General features: G+C 35.5%; 1 protein-coding gene across 1 annotated transcript in view; it reads left to right on the forward strand.

Moving 5' to 3' along the window:
- Positions 1–25,479, forward strand: part of LOC140160407 (teneurin-3-like) — a 164,677-nt gene that overhangs the window by 102,730 nt on the left and 36,468 nt on the right. Inside the window, 10 exon segments of the mRNA XM_072183641.1 lie at positions 1,223–1,819; positions 3,075–3,234; positions 5,916–6,175; positions 6,863–6,946; positions 8,433–8,474; positions 16,471–17,025; positions 20,564–20,668; positions 22,041–22,235; positions 22,938–23,349; positions 24,754–24,812. Coding sequence (XP_072039742.1) covers positions 1,223–1,819; positions 3,075–3,234; positions 5,916–6,175; positions 6,863–6,946; positions 8,433–8,474; positions 16,471–17,025; positions 20,564–20,668; positions 22,041–22,235; positions 22,938–23,349; positions 24,754–24,812 — 2,469 coding nt within the window.

A 25,479-nucleotide genomic window follows, 5' to 3' on the forward strand; every position in this document is an offset into this window, starting at 1 on the left:
TTTTGTCATTAATGTTTCTTTTAGTGTGAATTGATGAGAGATAAGGAACAAATTTAACAATACTTTTTCATATTTCTCATTCAGAAATGTTAATGGTGACCACGATAGGGTCAATTTTAGGTTGTAGGGGATTTAGCACAAATGTCCCATTCACTGAACAAATAGTGAAAATTATAACAATGAAATATGAGTGTGCTGAACTTAAGGTGGTTCTGGATAGAGTGCTCTATTTATGTTTTAAACATATTAATTGAGTAGGGCAGAGAACACAGCCTTGGATTTAGCATTTTATTGGTTTCAAACAGATCAGTGTAATTAATGGTATAAACTTAACAAATTACTGTGTGAATTGCAAATGACTTCCTATTAATACATTAAACATATCAAAATGGTGGGCAAAAGTAAAAATAAAAGATTTAATTAATTGGTTTTAGCATTATTTAATTAATCTGTTTTATTGATTTTATACCTGTATAATTTGATGTATAAATTATTTTCAATTACTTTAGAAACTCATGGTGATGGATCCAATACCACCTCAAACTGTTACACTTCCTAAATATCAAAATGGTGGAGCAAGATTAATTAATTGGTTCGTTATTTAATTAATCTGTTTTTATTTTATACCTGTGGCGATAAATTATTTTCAGTTACATAGAAGACTCCTGGTGAGGAAGTGTCATAATTATAAATTATATAATGTTAAGTGTGAAGTATAACACATTGAGCATTTGAGCCATTTACCAAAGTGATCATCATGGAAGTAAGACGTACTGTTACGAGTGTTAGGATATGTATGATGAAGTACAATATGCCTGGTACTGAAAATGATATTGAAGAGCGATATACTGAACTATGCATTGGAGCGATACAAGGTAGGGTCAGACTACTAAGTCTGATATCTTCAATTGGGGTTATTAATCGGATCCCATTTTTCATGATCTAATTCGGGTAAATATGAATCACTTTAGGGAATTAAAAGGAATGTAATATGCTTTGTAATAATGTATTTTTGACCTGAGAAGTCAGCGAGTTCGGTTCAATGTTATAACAAGCATGTTATTGACAACTTGGAAAATAGACTCCAGTGGAGACATTGTTTATGGCAGTGGTAAGTGAAGTATTTTAGTTGTGTTTAGAGACTAGCTTAGATATGATATGAAAGTGTTGTCATTGAAATTTTACTGACTTAATATTTTGTTTTATTTGATTTGAATTACAGGCACAACTTTCAATTCGATGCCTTCATCCAAGCCACCACCACCACCTTTCAGGATCGATCAATCCTCACTGAGTAATAGAGGACGGAATAGATCACCAATTACAAACAGCGATCTCAGTCGTCTACAAGATGAACTGGCCAATGGGCACCCAGTCGGCTATGATCACATAGCAGGCAGTGATATATCCATGTTGCATAACAGCATGCCCGGCAACAATCCGGGACGTGCATCGTCTTCCGGTTACGAAACTGTAGAAACAAGTAATCTAAGTAGCGCAAGCAATGAGAGGACGTTAACACGGGGTACCGGCTCTATATCGCCGCTAGGACCCCAGCTTGTGCCCTATGCAACGAATGAGATCCATACACCCAACCATAGTTGCTCATCCTTAGACAGAAGGAGAGAGCTCATCAGACCGGTGGAATCGCCGGCGCTTTACGAAGCGATTCAACTTCAGAGTCATCCCAGCCAAAATTCCATGAGCAGTAGGCCGAGTTTATACTACAGTGGCGGGTCGGTGGAGACTGCATTTACATGTATGGCACCCTCGCCTATAACTCATCCAGACCAGAATTCAGCAACTCTAAAACACACAGGTGTGTATTGCTGCAGGGAATAGACATGTTTTGAATAGGCTTCAGCTGCCATTTGGATGAAAATCCGGAATGAAGCTTTAAAAGAATGAATGACCCTCCTGAAATTAGGCCTACATATCTAACAGGCAATGTGACTATCTAGTAGTCCTTTCAATACTTTCGCTTTGAGTTGCTAGTGTTTTGTCAGGTTCCATGATTTCAACCAAAAAATGTTTGAAATTTTGTCAAATTTTGGCTGCTTTTATGATTGGTATTGTTTGAAATGTACCTGAAAGATGCACTTTAACGTGTATTTAGGGCCTTTGTAGTGTTAGTTCAGTGGGGATTGGAATGAGGACTTGAAATTGTTCGATTATTTGCATTGGAAAACATGCATTGAAGAACATTTCAATGGAAACAAATAATGCTCTTCTTATAATCCACTGATCAAATTTTTATACTGTATTTTAGTAACAATGTTTTTATTTTATTTTATGGCAGTTTTGCTAAATAAGGATTAAGTCGAAAAATTTAAGAACATGCCAATATGAACTGTTGTCATAATTATAATAACATTGTAAAGGCATGAAATTTTTTCAAAAAAACCAAACATGCACAAATTACGGAAAAATTCAGTACTCGCATATGATCACTTATACAGTAAACACACACAAGCTTGTGTCCCTACAGTCCAATCATGTAAACAAACAAACATGTTACTTGAAACTAAATATCCTGTGTATATTATTCTATCTGCCTATTCTGCATCTGCGGCAAATGTTTCATGAAATATAAAACCTTTGATAAAATATAGGAACCCATACATAACATACTATCAGTGTCCTACTCAGTAGCACATTTTCAAGTCAAACATTAAAATTTTAACATGGAAAATGTGGTGAATTACAAGAAAAGCTGGCATTTTTGACTTGAAGTTTAATCCCATAAGAGCATCCAACACTTTCTTTTCCTGCCCTGAGCCACTGGAGGAAATTCCCACATGCGAGCAGGTGTTTCGTACAATTGTTTGAACTCTAAATCACCATCTTTAATGCTAAAAACATTGAATTGTATATCATTTGAAGAACATGTTACCAAATCATGGAGTTGGCGAGAACTTTGCCTGTGAAATTTGGGTTGTTAAGTGCTTCAAAAATGTCACTGTCAGCTTGAAGTACTTGATTAGGTGGAAAGGGCACCTCTAAGGATTGTGATAAAAGTTTATTACTTGTGGCTGCATATAAAGTGATTTAATGTGCATTGCATTCTATTACAGGTCTGATTACCAATCCTGCAATACTTCTACAACAAGGAGGAGGCCGTCCATTGCCGCCATTTAACAATAATCAAGCCACCATAGTACGACAAGATGGGGATAGCGTTAATACATACAGTACTCTTAATTCAGTTAATACTAACTCCAGAACTGCCACTGGGTGAGTAATGAGGATTTTGTCATTGTTTTTTTACAAGAATTTGAGTTGATATTTGTGTATAATTTAGCGGGGTGAATTTGAAGAGGATACGAAGAAGTGGGGAAAGTGTGCCACTTGTGGTGTATTCCAGTCAGGACATCATGGCATAGCATAGATCCCCACACCATTCATCCAATGAATAAATGGGCTATTCCAGTTGAAATCCATATACCCCTTGTGGAAGACACGACCTTAATCTCCCACACAGGTAGTGTGAATTTCAAATGGGGGTTACCCGATTGGAGAACTCCATTTAAAATCTACACCCCCTGTGTGGGAGATTAAGGTTATGTCTTCCACTGGGGGTATGGATTTCAACTAGAATAGCCCTGTGCAGGAGAAGAAGACTGCTGATGAAATGAAGAAACTTGCCCTGCATATTGATTGATGGAGGCAACATGTTTTTTGGATGTCTTCGGATGAAATTCATGGGTCACTATGATACACAATGACATCATTTACAAGGGCACAGTCCCTGAACCTCAATTAACTATCATAGCTTAAAAGTTAACCTCAAGTTGTGGAACATGAGTTTTTGTACCCAGCACATTTAAAGTTCATTCTATGCACATACAAACATATTGGAGGTATGGAACTGTGTATTGACAGATGAGCATGTTTAAGGTCCTTGGGTGTGATTTCTGGTTGGATGAAGTTCAAGGAAATGAAGTGAAGCAGTTGACATGTTGCCGCCATAGTTGCTAATTTGTCATCCCTTTAAGGTCACATCATGGCATTGGTGATGTGGCCTTCCTGTGTTCACTGATGCACAATATTACTTGGAATTTGTCAGGTGCTCCATAATACTACCAAGATGGAGCCATAGATCGTCTTACCAAGTAGGACTTGATTTCCTGCTTTCCCTCTATGAACTCCATGGAATTGGGATAAAATGGAACTGCTCAACACTGTGAACCTGTGAAACAGATTCTTAGAGTTCAGTGGTTCCCTTCTTTTGTGTTCTATGGTAGAGTATTATTGTGGTGGATTATCTTTGGAGAAAAATCAGGTTGTACTTGTTGGACTACTGTATAGAGGGACAATCTCGGTTTATTTTGTTGCACGTTTTAGGTTTATATTTTTACACATTTTAAGTTTGTATTTTTGCATGTTCTTCCAGTTAAATTAAAGCATGCACAAACAAGCTCTAACTGTTTCAAACTGCAAATTAAACCAACGGTAAAACTTTTCAAAAATCCCAGGATAAAATATCTCACTTTACCTCAATATACTGCTCTTTGCTTCCCCAACTGGAATTCCTCACCCAAAAATGGAGTTCCTCACCTTATAATGGTAAGGTCATTCAGAGATTGTGGATTTATTTCACTTAATGTGTGATGTTGATACCACCTTAAAACATCTTGAATATGTTGTGATTTTTAAGCTGTCAATTTGGTACTTGGAATTGAACATCAAATTGAAAATCTGAAACCATAACCTGGAAATGACCCTTTTATGGCATCTTGAGGTCAGTTAATAAGTGACTGGATGTCTGTGGGGTTTGACCCTTCTTCAACAGGAAACAATTGCAACATTTTAAAGGTTCCCTTTTAATAACTTTGAAGTTCAGGGTCAATGTGACACCTGTTTAATATCAGCCATCAACTTTCCTAGTCTCTTGCAAAGACTTGATTGAACTGTGCATTTCAGTTGTGCGATAGTAAGTACCAAGCGTGAGACAGAGGCCAAGCAGAGGTTCAATCAATATTGAACTTCAGTGCAAGAAAATGTTTCCAGGAAGTGGCAAAAAGTTTGTCAGGAAGTGGCAAACCTGTTCAGTTTATTATAGCTAATTTTATCCATAGGGCCCCCCTCGAGAAAAAAAAAAATACATACAGAGTTTTAATACCCAGTTCCCTAACTGTGATAGAGACTAGCATCGCCTATTAAAAACAGTTTAATGACATCATAACTTGTTGCATTGCCATGGTTATTGGATCATATCCAGTCAGATTATAATCTGTGATAGCATTGATTCATTTTTGTGACAACTATTCATAGCAAGACTGCCACATTGTAAACATGGACAATAAGTTACTGACATGGTACAAGAATCGCAAAGATACGGAATCATGGAAGTCTGTGAAGTAAGGAATGCTTGCTTTTGTGTCTAGTTTAACTGCACATTGAATAGGTCTTTTTAGTTGTTGCGATCTTTCAACTGAAGAAAAAACAAATTTTTAAATGATTTGGTTTGAATTAAAGTACAATTGCATAGTTGCAGGTAGGTTACTAGAGTGGAAGGTAGGTGTGCTTATATTGTCCGATGAAGTTTATTCCATGTCTTGTCTTGTGGTTTGGTAAGCTTGATATTAAGGACCTATATATCAGTGCTGGAGTCTGTCTTTGACTCATGCCCTAATAATATACAAGTGGCTCGATCAGGTTGCATGCTTCCTGCTTTCTATGGACAGAAGTGTAAAGCTGTATTATGAAGTAGACACAAAGTTATATTTCTGCTACCGTGAAAAGTTGTGTCACAATATGGTCTTGACAAAAAGTGTTGCGTAAGTATGGCAGGTGGATTATGTGGACATTTTGGCGACGTAACAAGTGTCTCCTCTCCTATTAGTAACACTCATTATCACTTACTGTGTACTGAAGTTTAGTAATGGTTTCCTTTTTCTCTATTCCTACTGCAGGACTTTCTTTGAGTTCCCGTTTGGAACTCCAACAATGACCAATGCGACTATGCAATCACAACAGGGCGCGCCGCAGCCACAACAGGCTTTTACTCCCGTGTATAGCGACAACAAGCATCCGCCGAGTAACACATCGCAACTCAAATATCGCAGGATTACCGGGAAATATGTGTGCAAGGATAAATTAACATGGAAATGTACGGCATTGATACTAGGACTTATTATTTTGATGTTGTTAGGAATATTGGCTTACTTTGCAGGTAAGTAATGGTATAGTGGCTTAGTATAGAGTAAATACACTATCCTATGAGACAAAATGATCTCACTATCAGTGGCAAAGTTCTATAACCCTCATTTAACAACACTAGCTTCAAATTTGACCTGAAGTTGTGGAGGATGAGATTTTGTACTCAAAATATTGAAAGGTCATTCTATGATGTACAAGTATATTGGGGTTAAAGAACTGTTTCTTGGTAGATGAGCATGTTTGATCTTAGTGATAAAGATTTTGTTTCAGATGCGAGTGAAAACTGTGCAACTGTTAATTTAGACAATAAAAAGACAGGATTTATCCAGAATTTCAAAGTCTATAATCAAATTGATTTGAAGTAAAGTGATTGCTGCTGCTTGAATAAGTTTCAGAGTTATAGAATGTCAGTTAAATCGTTCCAGTAGATTTCAGTGTTACACTAAATTATGATGTATTGAACTGTGCAAAAAACTTGACATAATGATGGAAATTGTGTGCATAAGCCAAGTATAATATAATATTCCATGTCAGTATGTGTCAATGTCAAGATGTAACCAACAATTAACAAATGAAGACATTAATTATACAAATTGGACCTCAATTTAAAAAAAAAAAATCTAAAAGAGTAGATGCTGAAATGCAAGTCCTTACATGATATTTACTCTTTACTTGTTTTATTCCCATTACTTCCATGTAGCTGTTAACGTAATAAGCGGTAGTTGTCCTGTGCATGTAGATGGCAATGGTAACAACTCGGACTCATCAAATACTCCCAACAAAGGTAGGTCTATAGTATTATCACTGTGTCAGTATGGCTCAAACATAGGTCCAGCATGGCTCTGAAAAAAAATTACTGGAGAAAAGAAATCAAAACAAATAAAACCAAAATGAAGAATCTTAATTTATCTGGAAATAGATAGTGAGATTAAAAGATCCACTACATAACTAATTATGGAAGGTTGACATGGCTAGGCAAGTACAGTGGATTAAAAGACAAACATCAAGGTATTAGATAATGGGTGTTGTCCATTTCATATGCTATTTTAGTACAAGCAGTAACCCCAAACCGATCAAATTCAATTATGGTGAGATGAGGGTAATACATAAGGCTTCACAACACAACACAAATCCTGTGTATTAACACGTTTTGCATGATTTATTGTAGCATCACAATGGCATGAAAGGGTATATACCCCTTCCGCTGCTAAAATAAAAGGTTAAATTAAGCAAAAAAAATTAATAAAAAAGAACATTTTCCCTATCGGCATAAATCAGAGGATTAAATTTTGATAATTCCACTGATCTCTGTTATAATTTCTAGATTTTTCAAATGGGAGTAACCCTGTATAACTTCACAACTTATTTGAGCTAATCACCCCTGATGTGATGATATGGGAAACAAATTATACTAATTTCCTTTTAAGTCTGCTGCTTACCAAAATGATCAAAAACTTTCGCACTTGTTTCAGACAACTGATTATGTTTTATTGATTAAATTAGAGCTTGTGATTAGCTGTAAATTAACCATACAAATAACACGGCACATTTGTGTTGGAGAAATGAAATCGATGTCTCTTCTCTTTTCTGCATGTTCCTAATATCATTTTCATGTTCTAGTTCTTGAAAAGTTGTATACATGTAATTGCACAATTTCAACAGTCAATCAAAAAGGAAATTCTGGCATTAGGATGATTTGTCAAAATGTTTGTCTCTTTGCATGTTCGTAATTTTATCATTTTCGATTCTAGTTCTGGGAATATCATGAAAACAGAGAGCAAAATTCAACAGTCGAGAACCAAATTGCATTGGGATATTTTAATATACAATCGCTTTCACTTTGTACTGATGCGCCCAGACATCGCCCAAACGATAACATGCATGCATCATATATAAATTGTGCTTAAACTAGATTGCACATTTACATCGCATAATTTGAACAAATTTCTTTAAATCGTTGCCTAACTCCAGCCAAGCATGTCGTACCACATCTACCATGGCCTATTTTTAGCGTATGTATTAATAAAGTAGTTAACCTGATTAGGCACCGTGTGTGATTAAATCAGCTGAGACGAAAAGTTGCCCAAATCGATGCATACATCTTGTTAGTTACCTACTGGATTATGTTTTCAACCCTCAAGCTTCTTGTTGTGGAATGCCCCGTCTGTCAGACTGATTAAGTGTTTGAAATCTTGAGATTTGTTTTTATAGAATTAACGTGATGGTGAACATTCAAGTATAGCGCATTTTGTTTTTGTTCTTGTTGACAGAATACCGCAAACAATTCCTATCCAATCATATTGTTGAGTCGAGTGAGTTGTTTGCACTATACCAGCATGCATTGCAGCATGGGTTGTCATGGGGATGAACAGAATAATGCATGATGAGATGCAAATATTTTTTGTTTTGTAAATAAGCATGCAGAGATTTGTACCGAGGAAAAATCACACGATATTTGTAACAGATTTTGATAAAAGATTCATTTTTGCAATCGGTATGTGTGTGATTAAAATTGCCGTCGTCTAACCAGCGACAGTTCTGAATGTGGTTTAATTAGCCTAAAAAGAATGTGCCAAGGCTATTATGACTATGTTGATGAATTTCAGCTAAATTACCCGCATGCCAAATTTAACCAAGCATTACAAATACAGCTTTAAATTCAGCCAAAAGGAACAATAATATTCACACTCAAGATGTGCGAGTGTTGGAAATAACGAGGAGGGAGCCGAGGAGGATGACGAGCTTAACAGCCCGGATTATTGAGAAATCATCCAAGGGGATCGTAACGACGAGTTTGGTGTGTGTTTGTGCACAACTGATTCTTTTCTATCTCGCATACCGTGTAGTCCAATGAGATGGAACCCTTTTTCCATCTTTTGTCTAAAGTTTAAAGGTGACAATGACATTGACAATCGCAGAGTTTCTAGTATGGAAATAAGCAATGTTTAATTTTAGTTCTGTTGGCACCTTTACCAAATTTGTTGTCACATTTATGACATTTTTGCATTAACATCATGACTAGAAATAAGAATATGTGAACGCACATGTGATTTCTGAAATACTTACATTTATAAGCATGAGAAATACATAATTTATGGAATATCCAGAACTCCCGTTCAATCAAAAGTGATATGCATTTCTTGAATTTTTTTAAAGCATATTTGGAAGAATTTAAAAAGGTGAAAGAAAAAAAAAGAATTTTATCTTGTAGGACACTGGATGTTGATAAGGAGCAAGGTCTTACTAATAAGCTTTACTGGTCATGCAAGGATTATCAGGCATGACATGAATGTACACTTGTATGAATCCAGAGCAGCGTATGGCATTTCAATCCGTAGTGATGTGAAGGTGCCGAGTGAGCATTAGGCTACGGGGAACGCGAGATGCCGGCAAGGTTTTTGTAATCACGGTTTAATAAATATTGGTGTTTTGATTGAAAACAACATGGGTTGCGGTATATGTTGATTTGGAGGGACAGTCATAAGTGGATTAATAACAAGATTTTGAGTGATATTCAGGGTAAATTTAATAATATTACCTCAAAATGGTGTCAGTGAGTTTGTAACATGGAAAAAAACTACCAAAATAATGCTGTAATGAATTTGGTGAAATTTTTACGTTCTACTAAATGTTTTAAATGTCATGATAGAAAGTAGAGCACTTACTTTCTTTAAATTAGATCACTTAATTATGGTTGAATCATGCAAGAAGTGTCAGTTGGCTTTGGTTTAGTTGCTATCCATTGACGTAAGTGTGTGTCCTGTTGAACCTGTCCCTCAGTCATATATTGGCATCTGTTGTCTTTTAATGCTCTGCCTGCTAGCCATGCGCTTCAACGGAAAAAAAGGTCAAGTTTTGAAATATTTTCTCAAAATATCAAGAGCTGTCTTAAGAACTACTGAACCAATACTAGGCTTGTTTGTACTCATTTTAATGCATTTTTCATGCTGATTCCAAATATGGTCATGATAATTTACATTTCTGAAATTTTTGAATTTAAAAAAAAAAATTGAAACATGTCGTCTGCAGTCGACACCCGCGTGGAGAGAGTTAAAGTGAGGATTCATGCTTTTATCAAGTTATTTGGACTTCATCCAAAAAATAATTTGACTCTTTTTGTCTTATTGGAGAGGTTTGTTTCTTATGAATTCAGATATTATACTTTTTTATTTACATAATTTTGTAGTGTTGTTTGAGATGTCAGTATTGGAAATGTAAGTTTTGTTATTTGAGACACCAAAGTCAGGAACAACTTGCAGGGCAACAAAATGTACACTGGGATGTATTAGCACATTGCATGTTATGCATGTTGATTTTTTTGAGAAGTTCATTATTTTTGAGAATTTCTCATATTTATATGACAAAAGCTTGTATGAGGAGAAGGGTTGACCCCTCTCCAGTGTCACCCTAAAGCATCTTGCGACCATCGCCGTAGAAGGCTTGCATGCAAGCAGCATTAATACGAGATTTTAACTTGGGACAGGATGGCTCGAATTAATCAAGAAGATTTAGCTTAGCTTTATTCCAATGATGTCATACTAGATTACAACAGCATATGACTCCAGCTTGCATTACTCTAATTAAAAAGCTGGAGAAAAAAGTAGCATGTTAAAGAGTAGCTTAATGATCTGGGTAAAATCTTGCATCAGGCTATTCTATGTTCATAAGCAAAATTAAGCATGGATGTTGAGGACCGTTTTTCGTGTTTCACTGCAACAAATGTAGCAAAATTACTACATATTTGATCAACAAAGCATAAAATAATCTTAGAAGAGTTATTTTTATCGTTTTGTTGCTATTTATGAGATAGACAAATGTCAAGTAATTCTTGTTTTATATTATAAGACTCAGTAGCTTGGAACAAAAATGTTCACTTCATTTGGTTAAGTTTCTTGGGATTCATCGTCAATAATTAATTTGAGTTTGGGATATTTTTAGCAGGATATATTTTTCAAGGATTCTTGTCAAGAGTGGATGAAATATTTAAAGATAATTCTGATATATTGTGACATAGTGAGTAGATCTAATATATGAAGAAGAAAGCTATAAATTATCAGGCACACAGGTTATAACACTCTAGACTTTGAATGATGACATTTAAAATGCATTAAACATAATTAAACATAGAAACTTTCTCTTGACTAGCTAAACCAGTCTAGACTTGAGTTCTCTAATATATCGAAATCAGATAACAAATTATACTAAGAGTTATCGTTAACAAACATCATTGTACCCCCAAAAATGTTTGAATGACTTCCTTGCATGTCACTGCAATTAATTTGCTTCATATATTTTCTCTTTTGAACTGGTAAACTTGTAATAATGATGTGTAATTGGATTAACTTAATTTGTGCAAGTTCATAGGTAATACATAGGACCTGTTCTGTCTTAAATTGGGCAATGTACTTAAAGATAAACTGTTAACAATAGCATTGTCAGCTTTAATTAAGATATGTCTTAATGCTGTTGTACCGAAGACTTTAAAGACAATTATATGAACTTTGCGGCCATTTCTGTTGATGATTAACTCTTTTGAAATAAAAAAGGGGCAGAAGAACTTCGAATTGAATTAGTGTTGTTTTCTATATAAAAAATAATAGAATATTTCACCATTATGTTTTTTATTATGTTAATATTGAAAGGGGGTTTTAAGGTAGGGTCGGTACTTTGTTCTTGTTCAAATTCTGTGTGAAATAGACTAAAGAAAAAGGGACAAATTTTGAAATAAATTGGTTTCGAACTTAGAATCCATAAAGTCACCAATATCAATAAAATCATTGTCAATTCGGTAACCATGTCGGATATTTATGTTAGCTGCTCAATAAAATAGGTCGAAATCCAATTGCAAATGAAATAGGAGCGTTTGCTATTTGCGGTTCTTAAAAGGCATGGGCCGCAAGAAAGAAAATCTGAAAATAAAATTAAACTTTGAAATGAATAGTGTAGTGCATGCACATCATCCATCATTTGATGTTTGAGAGCGAAGAAATTTGATTAGGTTACTCTGCTTGACAGTGTTGCCAAATGGTGTGTAATACATCTAATTGGGCTACTTGTCCGATGTCCGATGCACTTCAGTATAAAAATAGGCATAATTTTGTGAAGTTAGGCAAACCTGTTGTCAGAATATGTTGCAAGATTAGTGCAGGATTGCCAAAATTTGAATCGTTTTGAGGGAGAATAATTATATATACTAATCCCCCATTTCAATCAATATTTGTTTGCCTTTTTGATCATTTTATCAAAAAAAAAACTTACGATATGATAAGGTATATTTTAACATTGGGGGAGGGGGGAAAATATGTAGATTTACATTTTGTTAGGATTTGGGGATGTGTTAGAACTGCTTTTTTGGTGGATTTGGTAAAAAGGACAAGTATAAGGATTTTTTGTTCTTTACCCCAGATAACTTGAAATTTGGTTGTTTAACACCCTTTCCATGTTATGCTGCCAAGATGCGATGCATGCCGCATATCTGGTCTGTAAAATCCTGGCAACTGCGCGCTTGGCCAGCCAGCTTTCACTGTGTTGATATGGCTTGTTGGATCCATAACTGGATGGCTGGCTGTTTATGAACTAACCAGACCCTATGATATGTCATGACAACGAAGACGACAAATCTAATATATATTGCATTGCTCGCTTTGGACAGTATTTGTTATTATTAGTATGGACAAAATAGAACTTTGAGATCAGTAACTTAATGGATATAACAGCTAACATGGCCAAGGTAGAGTTGTGTAGGTTTTATTACAGCGTCAGGTAAATGAACTCAAATTGTCGATTAACTTTACCGAAATAATGTTATAAAAGTTTCAAGATTTAATTTACAATTTTATTTCAAAACTACTGCTGAATTACTTGCTTTTTTAAAATTTAAAACTACGTCTGTATCCATACTAATACTAATTTAAACTTAGTATAGGTAATGTCATCAACTGAAATAGAAGAAATTTTGCAGCTAGTTTAGCTAATAAACTTCTTTTTTTAAAGCAGTTCGATAAAATATTGAATAAATGTTACAAGACAGGTGTTATGAGCCAAATGTGGTTCGATGCTATGTTGTTTTGAATTTAATATGTCAGAAGTGACTGAGCGTGTCCATTTTGCAATTGCAAACCACACCTAGGAAAAAAATGATTAAATGTGTAGATTTTTTACCAAGATTTACTTCACTTTTTGTATTGTAAATAGTGGCACATATTTTTGAAAAGGTTCAATAGATGGTTATCAGTAGTCATTGGGAACCCATTAATGTTTCATTTATCGTACAAAGGAAATAATGTGATCAGTATCATGTTTCCTCATTCCAATCTTTTGTTGTATCCTAAGTAAGCGACTTTTGTTCAGATTATGTGTCGATACAACAGGGCAATGCAAAAATGTAGCATAAATTTTATATAACTTTTTGGTTACTTTGGTGAGCGTAAGATCTTTTCGTGAAACTAGTGATCATTGAAGTTGGTCCATCCTAGAGTCAAAAAAGGAAGAAGAAAAAACAAAGACACCCTTTGTATGAATATGGAACCCATCATTTACAAATGACACATAATATTGATATCTGCATGCCATGGGTTACCCATTAAGAAAAATGAAAAGGCTACACCATGTTCGTTTTCACTAAAATCAAGCTAAAAACTTTGGAGCTGTGTTAGTCACTCCGGGGTTTATCAACACCACATGCAAAATGATGGAATTCTATACTCATGTTTAGCATTGTCTTTGTAAAAAAATAAAGCTTGCTGTGGGAATTGAGACCCTATTCTCCTGTCTATTAATTGGTCTACTTTGCATTATGTAGGCTAATTCTAAAGCGATTTAGCAGATATATCGCATTTGTATCTGTCAATAGGCATGTCCAGACAGGCTTGAACCATCAAGAGTTTGTACCTCCAAGTGTAGATGTAGTCATTCTGTTATGTCCATACCTTATGATTGTCTTGCCGATGTAAACTTCTGAGTTACTTCCCTAAAGTGACTAACAGGTGCTTGGGGTGTAGAAACAGGAGTTGACCAATAACCAATCACTGTGCATGATTATATGGAACTTCTAAATGAAACCCCAAAATGTGTCCACACGACACAAACCTCCAAATTACTCTAAGTGCATTTGGAGGTTCAACTAAACCCAGGGGGGTGGTTTTGGTAGGGACGTGCCACTGAGATTTTGGAAGTAGACCCATTAATAAACTAATTTGGACCCATTGATATACCAAAAGTCAAAATTTTCGGCCGAATTTACCCAAAATTGTCTTAGTTTTTACAAATTTTCCCAAAATGTTGGGAAAATTTTGAAAATTTTGGCTAGATTGAGGAAAAATTGAGCTGTTTTCCGAAAAAATTGAGAAAATTTTGAAAAAAGGACCCATTCATATACCAAAATAGGCTTTGAAAAAGGGGTCATTTATATACCAGAAGGCTGAAAATGCTACCCATGTTTGGTTATTTGTACTGAGTACCCCCGGACTAAACCCCTAAAATCTTGGGATATGGGTCGGGTCAAACCTCTAAGTTTCCCTTGGGAGTATTAAACCTCTAAGTGTATCCACACAAGCATAACTGGTTCTGATCCTCTGCGTTACCTCTGAGTGTTTGTGTCCCATGTGCACACCCCTAGCTGATGTAGCCACGCTACCCTGGGTCTTCACCAGAAAGACACAACTCAATGATGAGATCCTGGAGCAGGAAGATATTGTTCCCATGGTAATGATGTATTTGTAATGTAATTATAGGATGACTTTGAGAGTGAAAGACAATGAGAAATTTGATCATTCCAAAGTAAAATCCACAAGTTGGCTGTGTGTGTAGATAATGTTTCAGTGAAGGGTAGTATAATGTGGTGTAGTAGTATTACAAATCTGTTGTATAGCATCTTTTACTGTGATTACATGGATGTATATGGATTCCAAAGAATCAAAATCTAATTTTAATTCATCAACTTAAGCCTATTCAGTAACGGTGCTCTCCCATTACAAGTTAATCAGTTCGAAATGACCCAAATACTTGATTCTGTTTGAATCATTGATATCATCATACAGAAACACTTGTGTTTCGAATGATTGGGTCAATTTATTGCACAGGAAAAGGTTAATAAAAGTCAGTCATTACCTTCATTAAGAAAGAAAATTGTTGATGGCTAACACTCCTGATTTGAATTCGCACAGGAAACGCATCTGCTATTGAACACAGAGTAGGGCCAACTGTTGTTGTTGTTGTTTACAATCATACCTAGCAACAATTAAAACAGTAATAAAACGTGCAATTTCTTGTTATGATTTAGGATGTGTGACTTTATGTGATCACGTTTTCATGCAGCAATGTTTGCGTTGAAATGATAAGAATCAAATCACATTTTTCCCTCTGTATCAAGGCAGAAGAGTCATGACACAATTGAACAGGGTATTGATTAAAGTTCTGTGGAAAATCAAAGTGTCTGTTATGTTAACTAGGTTAAAGCCATAATATATGATATCACTCAAATTTTAGTTTTCTTATTCTTTACCAAAAATTCTGAAATTGTAACATCTTTAAAAAAAAGTTTTCTGTCCAATTTAAGCTGATATAAATTCACATAATGAGGGAAAGCGTATCAGTACTATCTTGCGGATTATAACTGTGGGCTCTTCAGTGGATTAATGTCATATAAGACATTGATTCAAAATTCCTCTGCTGACTTACAAACACACTAAACAAATTTGGCTGATTCCATTTAACTGTAATTTTAAGTTGGGACAATAAACATTTACAACTATGCAAAAAAATTGGGTTTGAAAAAAATTGACCAAATTTGTTAAAAAGATCATAAATATGATAGCTTGAAATGTTGAAAATCACCTCTTTTAAAAAAGTTGAAGGCAAAATGCACAAAAGGTCCACTTTTTTTCTGGTAAAAAAAAGTTGAAATCTGCACTTTTGAGCCGCACCCCCAAAATAAATCCTGGCTAAGGAAGGGCCTGTGTATGTTGGTATAAAAGAAATGAGGCTTTGGATGTAGGAGTGTTCCTTTAACAATACATTGCCTGCTAGAGGTGTGATGTCTTGATAAACCTGAGGAAATTTGATATGGCATAATTCCAGAAGGATGGCATGAGATTCCGGTAATACAGGATGGCTTGAGTTCTAATATTCACACTCTATTTTTACAGGGTGGTGAAGATGTCAGAGAGATGTTAAAGGATGCAGACTTGTATGCATGATATTGTATAAAAGAATGATGGACTAAAGAAAGAAAGAGCATTTTGACAATATTGCATGATTTTCAGATATTGTATGTTTCTAATCAAATTTTTTATCCGTTTGGTTTTACAGGTCCAACAACGCCACCAACTCGTCCAACCCCAGTGCAACTAGGTGTGCCCCTACAAACGCGGGTTCCAGGGGGGCGCTTTGCTTTCACCGAAATGCATGTGGATAGGCCACAATATGTGCAATTCAACCTGAGCCTCCCCAAACAGGCACATTTTGCTCTGTACGGAAGCCATGACTCCGTCCCTAGCCACACTAGCCACGATTTTGTGCAAGTGTACGCAGGGGATCCGTGGTCCGATCACATACGGACTAGACGAAGTGAAAGTTCACAAGACTTGGTCTATGCAAGGAGTAGCAGAGTAGATAAATCTTTCGAAAGAACTTACAAAGATGTTTTAAGGACTGCCCACGGTACCAGTAAACGAGCAGCGGCTTCCGGTATTAGGACTAGGTCACAATCGTCAGATGCAATGATTCAAATTGTTAAACGATCAAATGAGGTGGACCAAGGGACTTTGTCTTTTGTGAGACATCTGGATCCAGGCATTTGGATTATTGGCATGTATAATGATGGCAAGGAAGCTGAGGAGGTACAACTATCCATGGATGAAGAAGGTGAGAGGTCAAAGTACTTTGTTTTGTTTTCCTTCCTCCAGTCAGCATTGTCAAAGGTCAATTCTTATGGACAATGTTACTTTTCATTGCTTATTTGTTGTAAACCTTGTTATAATTTTTTGAAATGTGCAAAACGCACACAAAAAAGAATTCAGGACAAAAAAGTTGTAAGGACCCACATAAAATATCTTGAGACAAGAAGAAAACAAAAATTGTAGTTGTGAGGTCTAGACAAAAGTATATACACAGATGTCACACAAAATAATACAGAAAATAGAACAGCATTGTAAACACAGTAATGCTGCTGACTCAAGGAAGCTTAAAGTTTGGTCTCAAATTTCTGTAAACATGTCATTTGTTTTAAGTATGTTGGACATGTTATTTTCAAATCCATTATATTTTCATTGATTGTCAACAACTAAATTGCACATTTATAAGCAATTTTGAACAGAACATTTTCCAATTTTTTGGTCGAGAAATTTAAATGGAAGTGTTTCAAATTCGGTGGATTTTTCTATGGGATTTATAGTGCTACAGTAAACAATGAGTATAAAATACTGGTGACCTAAAAACAAGACCTCGCCATTGATTAACCACATATAAATAATAAGTAGACTTGGCTAATGGTCAAACTATTTTCACACATGGTTTCTTGGTAAAGCCTAATACACTATGGACAACAATGCAAGTTATGCAACAATGACCTCATCCCAGTGGCATAGTTCAATAACCTCAATTCAAAAATCATAGTGCAAAATTTGACCTCAAGTTGCAGAGTGTGAGTTTTTGTACCCAAAATTTCTAAGGTCATTCAGTAATTGAACAAGTGTATTGGAGTTAAAGAACTGTGCCCTGATAGTTGAGCATGTTGTGGATTGTGATAGAAGGACAGTGTACTTTCATGGTTTGACCTGAGCCAGCACCATTTGAACTATTAAAGAAGAGAAACAGGAAGTTGTGGATGATAGTGAGGAATTTATGCATCTTCAGTAAACCAGATGTGAGAAGTTTTTATTTTGAGAAGCGATGAGTGGTATTGGTAAAGATAGAGTTTCAATTTTGAGATGCGACAGGATCACGGAGGGTGATGCTATGAAAATAGGGAGCATCTGTGAATGAGGAAGTGATGATGAGACGGTGATGCTATGGTGATTACATATGGAAGTATGTTGTTACAGGGATAACTTTGTTGAAATGTGCAGGGTTGATGAAAAGATGTTGTGGTTGCAACTAGATATTAGCATGGAAGACTGATTATTAGACTCATTTTGTAGAATTCACTTATGTTGAGATCTCGAAACTAAAGTTGCTACTATCTGAGATGGTTTTGTATGGTTTGCTGACAGATTAGCATATGACGCTAGGTATAGCATCCGCATTTGGGATTTGCTTGATTAGGCTGAATATTGTGTGCCAAGAAATAGCTATGTTAACGTTTGTCATATATTCAAATAATTTGAATTAAATGTTCATGAACTTAAATAAAATCAAAGTCAAAGCTTTCTCATTGAATTTGACCACTAAAATGACTTTTCACGTTATTCAAAATGATTTCATATTATCAGCAGATCCAAGTAAAGGATTTTTCATTAAAATCATGCATAAATTATTTAATTTGGGTTACTATAACAGCTTGTTACAACCTCTCAGTCTTTATTTTGATAATAACTTACCTTGACGAGTAGTCGGTAACAAACTAAATGCGGTTAAATTGCTGGAAAAACAACTTGTCCTTAATTTCTTAGATACTTAATAGACCCAATTAATTTAAGTAGACTTTTGCTTCGCACGTTTATCCAAAGTTAGCGTTGATGTGAGCGGGCAATCAGAGCCTTGCTTACGGGTTGAGTCAGACGATGACCACATCAGTTTCATCATGTGTTAATGTGGTTAATTTGTTAGAACAGCCTTATGGTCACTGCACTTTAAATATTCTGCATGCATGCAATAAGAATCTTGAGCATTCTCACCGTCATGGCACAGTTCTTTAACCCTAGTATGTTTGTACACAATGGATTGACCTTTCAATGTGATGGGTATAAAAACTCATCCTCAACAATGTGAGTTCAAATTATGAGCTATCATTGTTTAAAATGGAACATGAACTTTGCCATTAAAAATGAGGCTTATAATTGGCTTGTGCGAAGGGGCTGTAAAATTAACTGTGCACAATTCTTTAAATGATTTGACTTTTCAAATGAAATAAAGTGTCTATCAAGAATCACTGAACCATCTTCCGGACCAACCAGGCATGTTGGTACTCATTGTTACAATATTTGAAGCAGATATTAAATTTGAATTAAATTTAGTGATGAAAGCTTAAAAATATATATTTTTTCAAATATTATATAAAATATGTAATTTTTTGTCTCGTACCGTGATATTCACATCAGTGTGGTTAAAAAAAGTGCAAAATTGTACCATACGGTTTGTGTTGCTACAACTGTCTTGTACTCACACATAGGTTTGTTTCAAGTGGATGCATATGAGTGCTTGTCATAGATGTTTAAAAAGGCTCGGACAATCCTCCGGGATCAGAGCTGACTTGAATTTTTGATTAAATGATATTCATAACATATATATTGATATAACTAAAAGAAATACGTACACAGATCAAGATGTAGAGAATAGATTTCTCATCTACCTGTATTCCTTGATGCATTAAACATGTTGAAGTAATCTTAACCTTGGATATGACTTTCCCTCCCTCTTTGTCCCTTAGGAAATACTAAGGATTGAAAATGAAAACATAGTAATGGGGGATTGTTGGGCTTAGGTTGATCTTGATTTCTTATCGTCAAGCAAGCGAGCGAGTTAGAGAGGTGGATAGGATTGCGTGTATTTATAGTTAAAAGCTAAATATTTCATTGTTGAATATGGGTTGAATATTCAAAAAAAGAGAAATGAAAGTTTCACAAGGATTTGCTGGGGAATTTCAATTCATATGGTTATGTGTAAAATGCATGTAGATGTGTACTAAACTTATTTAGATGACGTCAGTGATTCATAAGTGCATTCAAATGGGTACAGACATGCCAATTGTTGGTGTAGTGGTTCTTGTTGTGATGGGCTTTAGTGAATTCTTCACTCAAATTGATTCTGAGGTTTGGCCAAAAGAATACCTTCAAAGTTAAAAATACATGTTGGTGTTTTCTGTTTTCTGAAATAATCCATACATTATAGGTCCGATTTCAGTGTGATACGGGCAAACATAATTATTTCATGGGACAAAAATACAAATTATTTTGCTTTGCAAATGACTCGGTGTACTTCATTGTGACGCATTCAATCCTGTGGGCCCATGTTTAGTTAGTCAGATTTTATAGCTCAGATGTTGAGGTGAATTACAGTGGCGGAGGATAATTTGTGACTCTGACCAACTGTATTTAGATCAATTACATACATGGTCAAAGTGATACCTTGCATTTGATTTCATTGTGTCATATAGAATATGATAATCTACATGTACTAATTTTACACTCAGGTAGATATATTACTTAATTAGTTTGATTTATCATCTTTTCTTCCTGATTTATAGCTGATTGGGCTGAGAATTGTCCTCATGGATGTAGCGGTCATGGCGTGTGTATCGATGGTGACTGCGTATGTCATCCTGCATACACTGGTGAAGATTGCTCGCAAGGTAAGAAATCATGATTCTAGATTCAAGAGGAAGCCTCGCTCACCAGAGCAGTACTTCTGGAGGTGAACCAAACCTGCCTGGTTATCAAATTAATTAGTGACAAGGTTATCTCTGAATTTTACAGGTGCTAATTGATGCAATAACATTAAAACATTAATTAGCACCTGTCAAAGTCGGAGATTTCAATTTGATAACCAGGCACTCAGGCAGGTTTGGTCACCCCAGAAGAACTGCTTTGATGGGGCTTCTTCTTTAAAGGTTCAAGCATTCAAGGGTATTTCATTCAAAATACATACAATTAGTTTCAAGACCTGATGATTTCATTCATGTATTTAGGGGTTGATCAGATACAAGCAATAAGTATCAAAATGTAGTGTCCTTCTCCTAACCATTTACCCTAATCACTAATTCATAACTCTGATTGTAACTCTAAACCCCAATCCTATTAGTCCTAACCCAAACCCCTACATATCCTAATCTCTTTGGGGAGTACATGAACTAAGTCTTTACCCATTTAGGACCACATTTAGGTGGATATTATTTACAAAATACAAGCATTCAGATGAAGATCCCCGAGATGCTACATCATAGAGGGCAGTATTTCTACTCACTCGCCCATTGAAACATGATCAGGCTAAAGTAAAAGTAAGACTGCATGATTCATTAAGTTACAATTCAAAATAAGTTTCATGGTTATGAAAATGACCAAATTGCATATTTTCCAGACAAAACAATATAATTTCTCATGAAAGTGCATCTCAAACAAAATGTACTTTTATAAAGGAATATTTTGGATTCAACATCTTTATATGGTAATTTCAGTTGATTCTGATTTTGTGTTTGCAAATTGTGCATGGTTGTACATTGGCTTCATAAGCTACTGTGTTGTAATTTCATTCTGTTAAACAGGAAGCCCCACTTGGCCAGTTCGCCACAGAAGAACTGACTTACATCTGTTTATTTGATTAAGACATAACAGAATTTACATGGAAAAATTTTAACCTTGACTAATTCCCTAAGGACTTGAACCAAAAGTGGGGTTCCACTTTTTGCCAGAAGCAAATGAATCTGCAAGAATTTTTTGCACACAAACATTGTGTAGCCAGAGGTTTCTGATGGTATAAAAATCTCAACTTTTTGAAGAAAAGTGTGGGGGGGTTGAGACTGTGGATCACGAAATGCCCCTTCATGTACTGTTATTACATTTTGTGATATTATGAGTTTGGGTGAATGCCAAGATCATGAATTCTTGTCAGCAACATTTAGCTGTCTTTTGGAAACATGTATCAATATTGTTTTGATTTGCCTTTTATATATTTAAAATTATAACAAAATTTGACATATTTCTACATTCTCTCTTCACCTTTCACAGATGTGTGTCCAGTGTTATGCAAAGGGCATGGTTACTACTATCGCGGCCAATGTGAATGCTTTGTGGGATGGAAGGGATTTGAGTGTGATATCCCACAGAATCAATGCCTTGTAGCTAATTGCAATGGTCATGGTGTTTGCCGTGAAGGAGAGTGTCTATGCTATCAGGGTTTCAAGGGTGCATCGTGTGAAGAAGGTACGTCTACAATTTCACCACCTTACACTAGGAAAATGAAGCAGAGGTTTATTCCTTTCATTCCGCTTTATCAGTTCCTCTTTCGATGGTGGCATCTCTAGAATAGTGTTTCAAATATCAATTAAAATTTGTAAACAAGTTGTTATTAACCATTGACCTATATTTTTTTGGATGGCAGAATAACTATTTTTAAACCTTTTATATCTGAAAGACTTTTTTAATGATGCTTTAATAGTAGTTTAATAGTGTGATGCGAGCCTCTATACAAAAGTGGTAGCAGGTGTCGCTTGACCACTGTGCAGATAGTTAAATGGCTGGCAAAGACTCTTTGTCAGTGGAAAACCCCTTACCAATGCTTATAAACATAATTTTTGGAAAGAAATGTCATGTTATTATTGAGCGATAGAAAGGAATAAAGTGCACGGTGTGTTCTAACGAGTAATGTGTGCTCACTTACAAAGTATGCAATATGCTATGCATGTACAATAGTCCCCATAGGGTATTTTAATAAGAATCAAATTATTAGCAAGGATAGTTGTGCACACTCGGTAGATCTATGTCTGTATGCTTAGTTAACCAAGTTTGATCACTTGGAAAATGGCAAGTGATATAACACAAGTTGACTTACATAAAGCACAGTAATTAGAGCGTAGAAAAAGAGTATCACATCGTCTGTTCTCACCCTCCCTGTTGTACCGACAGTCGACTGCGCCGATCCAACCTGCTCTAGAAATGGAATATGCCAACACGCTCAGTGCTACTGCTATCCCGGATACACCGGCGACACTTGCAACAAGAGGGTACCCCCGGAACCTGCTCAGCCTCAACCTACGGCGCCGTCCGGTGGGGTGTCTATGGTCACGGATGGCAGCACCCTGACGACTGCGATGGATTCTGGGAGTGTTACCCCCGCGTGGGGTAAGGTGCCTGGATGTACTAGCATGGACTGCTCACTGCATGGTGTATTTGATCCTAGCAGGGCCATATGCATGTGTGATTATGGCTGGACTGGGAGAGCCTGTGAACAAGGTACTAAAACAGGTTATACTAACACCACTACATACAATCCATCACCTCAAATCCTCTGGAACAGTTCAACAATATATATACATCAGTATAGAAAACTCTGAACTTCGCTATATTTGATGGGTATTCGTAAAGAGGATCTCGACCTATTCCGATATGTATTACGGGGATGAAATTGAACTGTGCTCACGGAAATTGAGAGTGGAAGTGTGTAGTGATAAGCATAGCCAGAGGGGTGGGGACAGGGTATATTATGGCAACACTGTTGGTACAGTGTTGCTCGTAATCATTAAAGTAACATTTGAGCGAAAGAGAAATTGCAATTGTTGGGATTTGACCGAGAATATTTTCTTTTTCTTCTCAAAAAGAAGAAGTCCAAACAAGGAATGTGGACGCTATGTGTGAAACATAGCAAGCCTTTCTGTCAAACATTTTGAGAAATGGGAACCAAAATAAATGTATAATATATATGAAATTGGATGACTATTGCAAGTTTAGAATGTGCATCCATTTGCATTACAAGATAAACCGAGACGAGCTTTTGCTATCAATTTTCATGTTTCTGGCTATGTAAACTTATACTAATCCATACATTTTTCATTACTAACTACTAACATAATTTCATGAACAAGCCGTCACTTTGATGGCGGCTTTTCATTTGCACCAAATATTGTTACCACACATATAGAGTGATACAAAATATATTAAAATGGATCAAGTACTTGCTCAAAAATATTATTTTTCAATAATAAAATGATATTAAAGAAAGGAAAAAAAGAAAATGTGGTAAATTTAAAAAAAGCTTAGTGTTTACAGACTTACTGTAAAAGTGGACATTTTCACGCTGCATTAATTTTTACCATTTCACATACTTACAAACTAGTGCAAAATTTAAAACATGCGAAAATATTTACTCTCTGTGTAGTTCTATGTATGGAAGCTCAAAATTGCAAATTTAAAAACAAGAGAATGGATCAAAATTGGCAAAAATCACAAAAAAACAAAATTGTGTGAAAATTTCCACTTTTACAGCATGTTATTGAAGTTGTGCTAGAATCTTAAACATAATCATCCACAGGACAAAGTTCTTTAACCCCTATAATAGCTTTCACACTCTTGATATGACCTTTGAATGTGTTGGGTATACAACCTCATACCCCACATCTTGAGGTCCAATTGTGAGATATGATGATTAAATGGAAGTTTTGAACTATGCCATTGGATATGAGACAGTGTTCGCAAAATGGTCCACATTTTGTGACACATGTCTCTATCACCGTCTCATTATAGACCATCACTGTTTTACAATAGCTTAACCTTACAGAATACATTTTTTACATTCTATATCATATTTTGTCTCGATCTTGACAGGTAATCCTTGCGAAAATGATGAATTCAGTTCTAAATTTAAATGAAAAGAGAGCAGGGAGGTGTTAAAGTGTGCATATTGCATACGTTAACCTTCAAATCTTCAGTGGGTTGGCATTTCTAGCTCTAGTACCAATCAAATTGTGGGCAGCATATTAAATTTTGTGGTTCTCCTCTTACCAAGTTAGTATACATACAGATATGTCACACTCTATGTATGTGGAACAGGAAGCAAGAAACGACATGTTCTCTGATAAGTTTCAGCTATAGCGAAGTAAATTCTTATTGCATTTTGATGATTGTCTTCTTGTTTCGGTAACCATCTTTTTCCATTCCTATACTCTGTTCGGAAGCAAATAAGCAGCAATAATTTTAATTTGTTCACGAGTCAAACTAATTTTTTACCTTTTATATGCGGCAGTATAAGCATAACATTTTCTGTGCATATATGTCAATTGCATTTAAAGCACTCAATTATGCTTACGATATGCTAAGTCAATTTGCACTGGCAGCATGCCTGGTTATTTTGGTCTATTCTCTGGTTGATTGGTTGATTAAAACTACAACAGATTTTACATGGGAATACCATAGAATATTTTTATTGACTTCACCATGGAAATCACAAAAATTCAACATTTCAAAGTTCTAGACCTGCTAGGCTAAATACTAGGAATGTTTGTGCCCTAACTCTCTCCATGTAGGTGTCGATTACAGACTGACGAAATTTATATTTTTTAATTTAAAATTTCAGAATGTACATGACTATATTTGGAATCAGCATGAAAATGCATTAAAATACCACATGAGCATAAAGAATTGTTTGTACTAATTTCAGTGTATCAGTATATTC

This window comes from Amphiura filiformis, chromosome 9 (genome assembly GCF_039555335.1).
Source record: "Amphiura filiformis chromosome 9, Afil_fr2py, whole genome shotgun sequence".
NCBI lineage: Eukaryota > Metazoa > Echinodermata > Ophiuroidea > Amphilepidida > Amphiuridae > Amphiura > Amphiura filiformis.